This window comes from Brachyhypopomus gauderio, chromosome 15, assembly GCF_052324685.1.
Source record: "Brachyhypopomus gauderio isolate BG-103 chromosome 15, BGAUD_0.2, whole genome shotgun sequence".
NCBI lineage: Eukaryota > Metazoa > Chordata > Actinopteri > Gymnotiformes > Hypopomidae > Brachyhypopomus > Brachyhypopomus gauderio.
In genome coordinates, this window is record NC_135225.1 from 5,578,177 (window position 1) to 5,592,450 (window position 14,274).

Sequence of the window (14,274 nt, forward strand, 5' to 3'; positions counted from 1 at the left end):
TCAGACATTAAACTAATTTACACACCAACACACTGAAGCCAATTCCCAGAACCTGAAGAGAACTATTCACACAAGCAAGCTCACAATTTCTGAAAGAGAAATGAACAAAAACTCTTAACCTTCCTAATCCAAGCAACAGCTACAGTAAATATTTGGGGGAGATTTATAAAGGACGCTCTTAAGAGTTCCAAAATACAGAATACAAATAGAAATAACTTATTCTGATCCTGATCAGTCATCCAACCCCTGAATTTATAGATAAAAAAAAGTAATGTATTCTGCAATTGCTATTCGTTTAGAGTGAGTCCAGGACAAAATTCTGTATTTTACATGCAAAATCCTACCTCAGCTCTCATCATAAGCCTCCAGCATTTTAACTCTTTACAACTCCTGCCATGATCTCACGCTCACACACGACTCCATTAGAGCTCATCAGAGAACTCTCCAGCAAATGTAGCCTCAGATCAATAGCAGATGTATTAGAGTGGACGCTGAGGCACAGAGTAGAAAATAATACCATTTAGTTAATAAAAACACACACAGGATCAGAATGTTCAAAGATAACATCCATTATTCTGCACAAACCTGAGATCTAGCATAACATATATTTATGCCATCTACAAACTACCATGACAGTAGTCTGAAATTGCAACTCTTGACACATGTTTGTGAATATATCATGCAGATTGAGATTCTACTGCTGAATTTGAATTTATATGCCCACAGTTGTTAAAAAGATACAGGGATGCCACTGGTGATCATTATGCCTCATCGGATTTTCAGTTTTGCCATGGGCCATGTTTTTCACTCTGGGTTTATACAAGACAGACAGCAGGAGACCCTCCAGTACCACCAAGTGAACATGTTAGAAAAACTGCATCCTTATATCAACATCAGCACTAGTACTATGAAAATGCACTAACTGGGGGCAACAGTCTAAAGTGATAAAGTTATGTTTAAATTTACCCTAAACCCCCCCCCCCCCCCCCCCAAACCATATGCACGGATATACATACTTTCAATTATGACAATTCAAATGTAGCTTAACGAATTCTAAACATGTAGTAAAGGCAAATGCAAGATGGTTAGAGAAATAAAACCAGAGTTTTCCGAGTTGAAAGGCCTCCAATAGACCCATCAGAGACACGCTCCACGGGGTGCTCGAAGAAGGGAAACAGGTTCCCAGATTCCAATTGCATTTCAAATTACATTCAAATTAAGGATAATGGAAAGTCCCCCAGTTTGAAGGCTGCGAGCATCAAAGGGAAGGAATTAAATAAACTGAGATCAGGGACAACAGAATATGAATCAAATGTGGTCTACGCCTGCATGCATATGAATCCATACATCCCAGTACTTATACATTTTATAAGAGAACATAATGAGAAGAGAAAAAAAAAACCACAGAGAAATAATGTAAAATTTTTATTGCCTAATACCCATAATTAGCACATGTTGAATTCTGAATTTTACTTAAAATAATCAAACAAAAAACACCAGAAATTAATAAGAAAAAATTCCAGCAATTACAATAGAGTTCCTTGCCCATGAACCCTAATAAGCTGCACTCGGTCTAAAAAGGCACCTTTTGAGTCCCTGTAATTTTGGGTTTCCTGGATAGAACGTGTGCAATATTACTTGACTGTTTGCAGCATTATAAAACATTGAGATTCTTCCCTGCATTTTTCATAACCACATGAATCCAGAGCTTTAAGTGTTACCCAGAAATACATGAAAATACCAAATGGATTTTTCTAACTATGTGCTTGCTACATAGCTGTTGGAATTACATGATGTTATTAGAAGTGCAAAAGGTAAATAAAGAGTTGTGAGCTGTATGCTCAAGCCATAGAAGTGCTGACGAGTTTCTGGTCAGCTTAGTACAGCGCCAGATAACTGCAGGGTATCTACAGCAGTACAGGTGTGGGACGCACACATGGATGGACTTCTCTCCGTCAAGACAGCAGTCCACTTTGAAAAGATTGAAGACGCATACTTTCAAAAATGGTTTGCCAAGCTTAAAATTGTCACAGACGTCTACTTTTGGAGTAAGTGCAACTTATTTATGTCATTTTGAAACAAATAAAACAAGAAACAGTCATTTGAGATAAAACATTGCCAGATATACATAATATTGAGACAGAACTTTTAGGTTTACATGTGTGTGATGAACATTAGATAATAAAACTTCATCCACCAGTTGCATTTGTCACATCTCATATTAGGCAGGAAACCATGAAGTAAACACAACCGAACATTTCCCAGAACTCCCTCACAGAGCACTCATAAATACCTCACACTGCAAGCTCAAGTGAACACAGAAAAACCACAGTTTCTCAAGTTTAGCAAGCACCAGGTGCAACATCTTAGTTGAACCCCAGCCTTAAACATCCCTGTCAGGTCAGAGGTCATGCGGGGGGACACTCAAGGCCACTCACGTCCCAATTTGCACAAAGTAATTCCAGTTCTACTGAAGTGACAACTCGATGATGGCACGTGAGTCTCGGCTCTCACATGGCACCACACATCTGCATTTTGTAGTTGATTTTAAGTTTTTATTTTTTTGTCCACAACTCTGAAACTGTAAAGATCAAGACAGCTGGACTTTGAATGGATTATATGTAAAATGGATCACGCTTTGAATTGATTATGCAGAACAAAATTAGTCAGTAAACTGATACTGATATTTGATTGAGTTGGTAAAATGCTCAACGGTTTCTGTTTCATGAGCTGAATACTTGCAGGACGTCTCTGTTGGATCTGAAACACGGGTCACTACACTTCTGTGATCTTTAGCCCACATAAAAAGATTAAAAGCTCATAATTTTTCTCAAATAGTAAAGAGAACACTAGAAACAATGTACTTTTTAAGACAAGAAAGAAAAAAAAAAGAAAATTAAATTAACTGGATATTATCAACAAAGAACACTGATAAGAGTGGAAAAGTCTGCCAGTTATTATTTCATTACAATTGGTCTGATTCAATTTATTCTGATGAATGGTAAATGGAACTAATGTTCCTTGAAATCACATCTTGGAAAATGATTTTCAGAAGTAGGTTACTGTGTATTACTCAAAGCAAATTGGCTTTTCCCGGCAAAATATATTTTGGTCTTGGTAGAAACCGGACATTTTAGGAGATAATTACAACTTTCCTTTTCGAGGATTAGGCCTCACTCTAATAAATACATCTTTAGCTTATACATCAAACAAGTATGTTTAAAAACATTGTATGTTTAAAAACATTGTCAGCTGTATGATTGCATTATTGCAAATGTTTTATAAAACTATGTGCAAAATTATGATTCAGTCCTTTACAGTTCCACAAAAGTATGTTGTTGCTAGATCTGGTTAACATTAACGTCATTACATCTGAATGATTTAAAGTGAACTATTTCCCCCCCCCCCAAAGCAGCAATATTAGTAAAGAATTAATAATGAATTAGAAATGCACAAATAAAGTTTGGGTTTGTATTTAAAAGATTATTTAAAGCACATTGTTTTGACAGTGGGAGGATGTGAAGTAAATAGGAAAACCATGTGTAAATATATGTTTAAATATCACAAATTTGCATTTGGGCTGAATGTGCCATTAAAACTCAGTAGGTTTGTTATTACGAGAGACGTGTTTGAAGAGCACATTAGCAGTATGGGCATAACGCCTCACATCAAGGTTTCCCAGAGCTTTAGTGCAGTTTGCAGCGTGTTCAGCTCAACTAAGGCTGCACTGTGGTGCTTGCGTTTTCGTTCCATACATCGGAGGACTCGTATCCCAAAGTTAATTGTCTCCGACGCATAATCCTCAGATGAAACTTCTTAGTTTTGTGTTTTTAACTCATAGGAGTTCCTAATGTCACTCAATTTATGGATAGTAGCTTCCTAGATGTGAAGACCAAAATATACGTTTCCACAGAACCGATACCAACACAACTCCACACCCTGTATGGGTGAGCAACACGCAGAGTTTGCTAGTTATTACACTGAATATTTGCATAAAACTTTTGTATGTATATATTATATAAACAAATAAAAATTGTTCCAACTTACAAAAGTAAACCAAAACAATTGAAATCTCAGGCAGCATTTTAAAACATCATAGTGAAATGAACAGGTCACTGTTATGTTGTAAACATTGTGGGGTCAAGCCCAGAACGTATTAAGCACTCAGCAACAAGTTGACACACTGTCAATTTTTAGACTAAAGCACAATAAAGTATTCACATTGGAGTACCATTACTGTACTTCCACCTCCTACTTTCATATTAGGAGCATTATAAATATTGAGGCCCTTAATCCTCAAACATTTGTCTGTTTACATTAACTAGACAACTGTTGGTCTAATTACTTAATAAACATCAAATAATGTCATTCTCATTCACATTTACCAATTACATTACTAATTATCAGAAATATTCAAAATTAATTACCATCCTGTGCCAGTTCTCCCAAATGTGCAGTTATTAGCAGTGTTATTACTAAACTAGACTATACTATAAATATTTCAAAACTGTTGAAATATATACGCCCAGTTTGTAAACAGATTTGAGTATCTATGTGACTATGTGCAACAGGCTTCAAGGAAAACTTGCCTTGAGATGATTCCTCTGATTAGGACTTAGAACAAGTTCATTATTGTATTGAACATTACGCTGTTATCTACTTAATTCAGTATTATTAGTCAAACCTTGGTTGATCACAAGCAGCACGTTTCAGTCATTTGTATTGTGAAGATGACACAGATGAGACGTCAGAAGTCAGTCTTGGAGGATCTGCTCCAGAATGCTGAGGAGATTCCTCAGGCCATACATGTAGCCCTCATCAGCGCTCTCGCTGGGGAAGACGTGGGCAAAATCGATCATCCTCACCTCCACATCTTCCTTCTTCTCTCCCTTCGCCCCTCCTCCCCCGAACCGTGTACTCTGACCTTTGACCTTTGTCATTCTGTCCATCGCGTCTTCGGCCCCTGCCCCAGTGCCGTGACCCTGCTCTAGGTGGGCATAGAGAGGGCGAGTCCAATTCCAGTTTTCTGTCCTCACACCTTGGAGAAGGTCACTTCCATTTCCGCGCCCAGAGACAGCCGTCTGAGGGGCCGGAGCGCAGGGGAGACCCCACAGCTGGGAGCCACTGAGGTGAACATTATTGTTGCGCTCCAGCTCACCTTGGCCGTGTTCTTGGCCCGCCGGGGCATCTCTGCGTCGGCCTCCGGCCCCCGCGTGGGGGGTGAGCCCCAGAGAGCCCTCGTACACGAACAGCAGAGAGCTGGCGAAAAAATGCAGTTGTCTCTGGCTCTCAAACCAGCGGAGGATGTCGTAGATTTTACAGATGCTGAGAGAGACGGCATCTTTTCGTACCTCTTCTCCATTATGGAAGAACTGAGCCAAGCCTGCAAAGATGCACAGCGAGACGCGTGATCTTTACATCTACGCAGACAGAAACTAAAGAAACTATTTTTAGTAAGCAGGAAAAGATATATTCCACCAAGCGTGGCCAAGCAAGGAATTCATGAAGCTTGACTGATACCAGTTTTGAGAGTCTCCTTCGTCAGACTGCGTCCAAAAGACCGGTCGTGATTGATATAAGATTCTGAGGTCACTTGGTACACCTAAATGTTGATACAGGACATTAGAGAGACAGAGAAAGAGAAGAGGAGTAAACTAGGAACCTATATGCATGAGCTGCTTTACACACACACACACACACACACACACACACACACACACACACACACACACACACACTCCAAAAACTCAAGCCCCTGATGTTGCTCTGAAAGAAAATTAAATAGAAAGCAAATAGGGTGTGTGGATACTGGGAATGTGGGAGGAGAGAGAGAGAGAGAGAGAGAGAGAGAGAGAGAGAGAGAGAGAGAGAGAGAGAGAGAGAGAGAGAGAGAGAGAGAGAGAGAGAGAGAGAGAGAGGGGCAGAGAGAAAGAGAGAGAGAGAGAGAGAGGGGGAGGCAAGAAAACATGGCAGGAAGCAGTGAGAGAAAATGAAATCCTAGGGAAGCTTTAGAGCTCATGCACTCTAAAGAGAAAAATTAAGTCAATGTCAAAACAAATTGTTTTAAAAATATAGAAATATAGAGACAGAGAGAGGAGGCATGTGCACTTGTTATTTGTGGGGCAGGAGGAGGAAAGGGTGGTATTGCAGGTATTTGAGTTCCATTGTCTTGAGATGTCAGCACTCAGTCAGGCGTAAGCTACAAATATCATCATTCATCACTAGCAGCCAAGAAGTCCATTTATTTTCTTGGACCATCAAATGGAACTTTTCCCCATTAAGCCATCAACAATTCATACTAAATGTCATTGTGTTACAGACAACTAACACATATAATATTCAAACATTTCAACACGTGGAAAGGACTGCCCTCTGCTGGTCACATTATAAAACATGTTTTGAGTGCCATAATACAACACAAACCAATTTTTTGCAATTGACACACTGTCATTGTGATATTCCTTGCAATATATTAAATCACACCAGTGAACCCTTGCTGCGATAGTTAGACAGATCTGAATTATTTTTCATTTGTCCGATTATATCAATGTTGTAATTAATCAAAACACCCACAGAACACTCTTAAACATCTGAAACTGGTCAGAATGCTTAATGAATGCAAAAGAAAATGCTGTCAAATGCTAAAAGGGCTTATTTGCATACTGTAGCCCTTTACCATATTAACGTCCAGTATTGTAATAATGACTGACAGACCATATATTGTGTAGCGGTATAATGTATTGTCAAACTTAAATGATTTGTTGAACGGTATATTGATATATTCATTGATAGTGCACTACATGTAACATTTATGATTGTTTTACAGGCAGTGGTGGGTGTCCTGCTGAACCAGACAGTGAGAGTTAAGTGACTCTCACTGGAGACTTACTGGAGAGAAAACAGTGTAAGTTCAGATCATCCACAGACGAGCTTATCTTGCCCTCAGTGAGTTAGTCCCTGTCTACAATCTCTGTGCTTGAGCCAAGCAATGATGGAAGGGCAAATGTTAGCCACGTGGCATGGCATTATCTGCAGGTTTTATTGATCGTTTTTCCTTGCTATCTACAGCACTTCGTGGAGGTTTCCTCCCCCAACACCGCTTATCAAAACAACTCAAGTAATTAACAGAGTTGCGAGAAAAGGGCTCGGCGTATTGATCAGCCCTCTCCACCACAGCTGGACGGGAAGGGGACACGGGACCTTCTGCCTCTTGTAAAAGTCAGACAAAAAGTTTCTGAAGTGTCATTCTGAGTAACTCACACAACAATTGGGAGGAGGGGGGGGCAGTTTCATGGAAAACAAAAGCACAGACATAAAAGGATACTCAAAGTATGCACATGGGGAGAGAGAGAGAGAGAGAGAGAGAGAGAGAGAGAGAGAGAGAGAGAGAGAGAGAAATTAAATAGAAAGCAAACAGGGTGTGTGGATACTGAGAATGTGGGAGGAGAAGAAAGAGGAGAGAGAAAGAGGGAGGGGCAGAGAGAGAAAGAAAGAGAGAGACTCACCCTCATTCCCAGGAGCTGGAAGCCAATCTCCTCCATTGGAGGATACTTTCTAATCTGCTCCTCTTGCTTCTCTCGTGAGGCGAACGGGTCATAGCTCTTCCTCCCAATCTTCACGTCCATGATGGACGGACACGCAAATCTCCGCGTCACGTCCTCCAGCTTCAGATACACCACTGAAGCAGAAAACACAGTTGAAGGAACTTTCTCCACAGATTGAGCTCACGGGCAGGTTTAGCTACTCCATGGGTGGCGGGACTTGTTCAACTACAGAACAAATTAATGCGTCAGGGCGACTGCTAAGAATGACTTGCTAAATGTGTCGAAACAGCAGATGAATATTTAAACAACAAGTCCTATTATAACACCTTTCATTTCACGTTCAGCACGCCTACGACCACGCTGGCGGTCTGCAGACGTGCTGCGCTTCTGCTGCTCTGATAAGACTCGAAAACAGGTGGATTTTTCTCAGTCATCTCAGTAGTCAATGAGATCAATGATGAGCCAGTTTGCATTGCCGTCAGCTGATTAGAAGCTCTGACACAAAGTGCTTTATTGTTATTCCTGTAAACGGGATGGTTTAAAGTCCACAGTCAACACTCCAACGGAGGTTACTCTTTAACATACACTACCTGTCAAAGGTTTGGGCACACCTAACTAAATGCATGGTCTTAATAGTAAAAAAAGACATTTTAAATCAATTAGATTATGCTTAAATTTGTTTACAAGACAAATACCATTTGGGAAGGGTGTTTTATATGAATTAATTCTCAACACAAGTGTACACACACACACACACAGTTTAAAGGCACCCTCATTTCAGAACTTTAGTTGCTCTGTGTGTGAATGTCTATAGGACCGATGGCAAAGCATCATAGATGCTGCTTTAACAGAACACCAAGAGCATGCAAAGGTGTCAGCAGAATATTGGATTATTACTTCAAAGAATCTACATTTTTTATTAGAGCACAAAAAATACTTTCTTTCACTGGTTTGGCATCTTCCCATGTTTTATTTAAATGTCAAAAATTATAAAAAAATAAATAAACAGAGTGGGTGTGTCCAAACGTTTGACTGGTGGTGTATATGCACAAGGCCTTAAAACATTTGCCAACCAAACAGCCAACCACCATATAATGTCCCTGCTGCAAACCCATACTTCTAAATGTAGAGGTTCACATACTACACAAAGAACATTACACAGATAAAATGCATTAATAACAATCACAAAGAAATTATTTCATTATTTACTAAAGGATAGTAACTCTCTCCAAATCATTTATCACATAGTGACATAAGTTTGACTTGTGCAGTGCATTTTAATGTTGAACATCTCAGTTCAGTCCAAATGGAGCCCTAGAGCTCTGTAACCTCTAATTAACTGGTTCATGTTTATCAGGAGATGAAACAAAACAAAAGCCCATTTGACTGACAGACGTTTAAACAATATAGTTAGCATAGCTAGTGTTTTAAACAAATCAAGACAGAACCAGGTGGGTTCTCACCATTTGGTACCTCCGAGGACGCCCAGGTTCCGTAGTATTTGGGCAGGTGACGTTGTAGGGTCAGCAGAAGGGGGTCTGTGCAGTCTTCATCAAATACCTGCACAACAGAAACCAGTCAAGCACCGGCTGGCAAGAGCTGAACCGCAGACGGATTATGCAAGAAAAAAAAAACACACCGAGCAAGAAGCCTACAGAGAGAGCACATGATTTTCGGCTGCATAAAGTCCGAGACGTGGGTTCTGGAGCGGTCAGGATGGAGGACGTGCTCATGTGAGGTGGGTTACCTGTGCGTAGAAGTGCAGCTCACGGGGCCCTCTGGGTGCAGGCTGCAACTGCTTCAGCACCGAGCCATCAGGGTGCTGCAGTATACCTGCACAGGTACACGAAGACACAGCTTCAAAACCTGCTGACTGTGCTGACGTGAGAGACAGCACTAATACATTTGACTACAGCTTTACTCCCATTCAGAGCTTGACAACAGCCGAGATCCAAGAGTAAACTGCTAGCGTAAGTGATTAATGGATTTTTAATAAATTAAATAATCTATAATAAATATTGATCTATAAGAAATCTTGATTAAATATTATCAGACTTCCTCAGCATAATCCAAAATTAAAACCTTACAGACAGTATTAGGCTACTGTGGGTAGGAAATTGACATTAGGTGATGCATATTAGCAAACCTATATAAGAAAAAGCAACAGGTAATATAATATGACAACCTATATAATATGACAACAGGTAATAGATGAAGAGAGAACCTTTGGAACCCTACTTGAGATTAAAACCCATCTTAGATCTATGACAGCTGTCGGTGTCTTTACATTTACAACATTCTCCAAAGGCCAAAGCGTACGACATGGCGCCTACATAACCTACAACATTTATAGGAAACAGTTTTACAGAAAGCAAAACATTCACTTTTATTTAAAAAACGAATAGTGTTATTATCCAGGCTAAACTTTAAGAGGTGGTTTTGGTGCTCACTGACCGACTTTACTGATGCCGTACTTGTGTCCCGCGACCTGGTGGGACAGTGGGACGCATCCATTCGGCCTGGCCTGACTCTTCTCGTCTTCCACCAGCACCTGTCCAGGTGTCCCACCGTACAGCTCCACCACCGGCCCTTCAGCGTCCAGTCCCTCCACCAGAGACGCGTCCACCACCACTCGGTCTCCCGTCAGCTTCACTCGTGTCCCGAACATGCTCCGAGTGGGTGGACTGGTTTCACGGCGTTCACTAACCGAGGAGCCACAATTTACGTGCAAACACCTCCGAGGAGAAGGAGAAGCTCCTCAGAAGTGTCCGCTCCGAGTTTCAACGGCGCCCAGATGACCGGGATTACAGATTACGGATTACAGATTACCCTGAATTCCTGCTGGTCGTTTCTCAAACACATCGAGACGTCCCACTTCCTCGAAAACACCAAGCGCGCCGCTCCACGTTCCTCAAAAGTTCCTCCACACACGCTGTTAATCCGTCTCCGAAGGCAGGGAGCCGTGTGTGTCCACACCTTTACTTCAACCATGTCCATCAAACACTCAAGGTGGAGGACACCTCCGTGTTGTCCTCAACTCCAGTTTCGATGAGACGCCCACATGATCAAACATCTCAACGTGTCCATGTGGTCAACTCGCTCACGGTCCTGTGAAGAGGAAGTGAAGCGTGAACATGAACAATTCAGGTCATCCAAACACTCCAGGTCGCCTGGCAGATCAATTTGCTCTTTAACAATTAAACAAACCTGCTCTTATGTTCCGTTCCTGCGGTACCAGCTCTAATATTAAAGCTACAGCAGCTCCATGGCAGAAGCTGCCGGACCGCTGCCGTATCTAGACGTGAGCGTCAGTGTTGTACACATTTACGCAATAGAGACCACGTTTCCTTAAACTAGTCCACCCAAAGCACCAACTACTTGTTTAAATTATTTATTCACATATTATCCGGCCATATATATATATATATATATATATATATATATTTTTTTTTTTTCAGTTGTTTTTACTTGTTAGTGGGAAATAATACCAACACTAAACTTGCACCTCTTCTCTATAACAAAAACTCTCAGCCAGGAGAAATAATTTATTATGAATTTAACCACTAATGAATTTATTTGCAAATAAAAAAATACAGGTTTTCTTCATTTACTCTGTGTAATGTGAGAAAGCTTGTAACTCTTTATATGGATTTCAACATGAATAAGTAATAATGGTGCTAAAATGTGCCCTGATGAGTCGTCATAAAAACAATCCAGATCTTCACAATTCAGGATTCTGTCAAGCATCGTGTTTCTTACTGAAGGAAAATCAAGTGTTAACCAGCACATCTGATCATATGATAACATACCAATATGAGGTTGCATACATATTGCACCACTGTGTCAGTTTAATTATTTCTTAAGTACTTAGTCACATGTTTAGATTAAAAGCCAACATCCAAAAAACACGAGTTGACCGACATTACGCATTGCATTACCAACTAACATGACTCGGCTATAAATGCAAGTCACATGGCCCCTACATTATATTTAAAGAGAACAATGGGGTTTTAATATTCAGCACGTTTCTCATCATTTCCATTTAGCAAACAATAATGACCTAGGCACACATTTTTAATCAGGAATTGCATTACAAATAAAAATACCACAATAATTAAAACACCAATACCACAATTACATAATACCAAAACAAAACTGATAAGTGATTATTAAATAGCAAAAGACAAAAACAATTTGATTATTTCACCTGTATGCTTTTACATTGTCAGTGCTTAATGTTGGTTTAAAACATCTTTTCAGAGCACAATTCGGTTTCTCATGAGTCCATTCCATAATGAAAGCTCAATTAAAATCCACTTTGTTCTAAATGCTACATGAATTGACATTTGAACTTGAAGTAGTAAACTAATGAGGTTTTGTTTGATGTTTTAGAGATTAAAATAAAATCTAATAAAAAAATAGATTTTGGACAGTCTAAATGTTGCCTTTGATGCACAAGATTCAGTTCACATTTTTCAAGATGTCAAGGATTTCATGTTATTTTAATGCCAACTTCCCCTTCAAGTTCTTTTTTCAACAACAGTTACAGTAAACCAACTGACCATTAGACCAACTGCTACGCTTACATGTAATTTAGCAAACAATAAGAAAATCTGCTGGTGATAAATCTGGTATTCATTAGTGACCCCAAAGCAGCAACTGAAAACAGAGTTGATAGTGTAGCCATGAAAGATTTAAACAGAATGTAATTATCTGTACCCAGTGGAAAATAAATGAGAGATAATACAACAGGACAATAGGACCATGAAGAGAATAACTGGGGTGATCGACCATGTACTAAACACATGCAGCTATGAAAAGAAAGTCATACCACTCACTTCTCTGCATTTGAGACAAATGCGTACTAAACCTCTCATAGCAGAAACTAGTGCATCCACAAACAGTGGCGACCCTGAGTCCAGGAAGAGTCCCTCATGCCTCTTTACGCTTTATGATTAGAGGTCCAACATTGTCGCCCGTCTCCTGATTGTGTTTGGTATGGGCACCATCACAGTATGGGAACTGCAAGACAAAAACAATTCAATTCAACATGGGACGCTGACATGCACTGAAACAGGCAGGTGTTTTTGTAATAAAATCACAAGGTCCTTAAGTTCTTACAGATTCAAGATTAAGTACTTAAACCTTTTTTTTTTTGTTTTTGCTCAATTTCATGAAAGCTATTCCTTGTGAGGAGTGACCATGAACCCGTCTCCATGACTGCTTTATACGAGGGGCTTTTGCCCGCATCCACTGATGTACCTTTTTGGACCTCCAGCACCTACAGTACACAACTTTATCACCGAGGTCCTCTATGTCGAAGGCATGCACCACTTTCGGGTCGTCTTTCTGCAGGTCCAGGTTCACCTTTGGTTTCACACACTTGCCCTTGCAGAAGAATGTTTTGTAGACTAGGACTCCCACCAGAAGTGCCCCAGCAGTGGCGGAGAGAGCCGTGGCCAGTTCAGCTGTGGGGAGAGAGCACAGGTACCTGGTTTAACACCCTCACACACCTGCAGTGTGAACAGGTCACATCACCCAAACTCGTTTGTCCACGTTCCTCCACGGGCCTCGAGGTCCACCAGTCATCTCCACCTGATTTATGTGCTGCACTAGATCAACACTTCCCAAACTTTCTAACACACCAGACTGTCAGGTTCTGCGCAGAGAGACGTAGTTATCTAGAAAACCATCGTAGCTACGCAAACTAAACGAATTAAACACGATTAAAACCCGCTCGCTGTGTCATTAACTCGCAAGGAAACACTGGAGTTAAAGTAACGAACTCAACCTTGAATAACCTCAGTAGTTTAACAGCTAGAAATGCAACTCAACTGGGTCGTGTAGTTAAAGGTAAACTACGTCGACATTATGTGAATGTTACCTTTAGATAGGCCGCTTGAGTTGCTCATGACTGGGTCGTTTTATGAAACCAGCACCCCGAAACACTGCAGAGAGACGCCTGTTTGTTCAGCTGAACCTTAAAGTCTAACGACATAACCTGCAGCCCGCTGAACCTTCTAGAGCATCAGCCCTGCAACACAGAACCGCAGACCCTTCTAGAGCATCAGCCCTGCAACACAGAACCGCAGAACCTTCTAGAGCATCAGCCCTGCAACACAGAACCGCAGAACCTTCTAGAGCATCAGCCCTGCAACACAGAACCGCAGAACCTTCTAGAGCATCAGCCCTGCGATACAGAACCGCAGAACCTTCTGGAGGATCAGCCCTGCAACACAGAACGCAGAACCTAAAGGATCAGCCGTGCAACCAGAGACCGTATATATATATATATATATATATATATATATATATATATATATATATATATATATATATATATATATATATATATATATAATATACGGACCGTATATATACGGTATCTGCGTGCAACACAGAGAGCAGACAGTCAATGAACGCGTTCGGCGTGGAGTGTACATCTGGTTTAGATTTGACCCAGACCAAGCACACGTAGATCCATCCAAAAAATCAGAGAGCTAGTTAATTCAGTTAACCAGATATCACCAAATCTGCTAGGAGCAGAAAAATTGTAATTACAATTGTAAACTTAATTGTAATTACATTTAATTTAAAATTTTTTAAAGGACATTTAACGACTGTGTCGACCAAATACAGTAGAACTATTTTTAAAAAGGCATATAAAACGTATAATATAAAAAAAACATAAACCTTATACGTGGCTACTTTTTGTTTATAAGAAATACAT

At 40.3% G+C, this 14,274-nt stretch overlaps 2 protein-coding genes across 2 annotated transcripts; both read right to left on the bottom strand.

The window, feature by feature from the left end:
• Positions 1-1,412: 1,412 nt before the first annotated feature.
• Positions 1,413-10,856, bottom strand: ipmka (inositol polyphosphate multikinase a). The gene is made up of 7 exons (XM_076974342.1): positions 10,752-10,856; positions 9,999-10,652; positions 9,292-9,377; positions 9,008-9,104; positions 7,506-7,678; positions 5,521-5,602; positions 1,413-5,383 (listed from the first exon to the last, which is right to left on the bottom strand). The coding sequence occupies exons 2-7, from the start codon at positions 10,210-10,212 to the stop codon at positions 4,755-4,757; spliced, it is 1,281 nt and encodes a 426-aa protein (XP_076830457.1). The 5' UTR covers positions 10,213-10,652; positions 10,752-10,856; the 3' UTR covers positions 1,413-4,754.
• A 229-nt stretch (positions 10,857-11,085) lies between these two features.
• On the bottom strand, positions 11,086-13,610 carry cisd1 (CDGSH iron sulfur domain 1). Its single transcript, XM_076975070.1, has 3 exons — positions 13,429-13,610; positions 12,807-13,012; positions 11,086-12,566 (listed from the first exon to the last, which is right to left on the bottom strand). The coding sequence occupies exons 1-3, from the start codon at positions 13,454-13,456 to the stop codon at positions 12,477-12,479; spliced, it is 324 nt and encodes a 107-aa protein (XP_076831185.1). The 5' UTR covers positions 13,457-13,610; the 3' UTR covers positions 11,086-12,476.
• Positions 13,611-14,274: the final 664 nt, after the last annotated feature.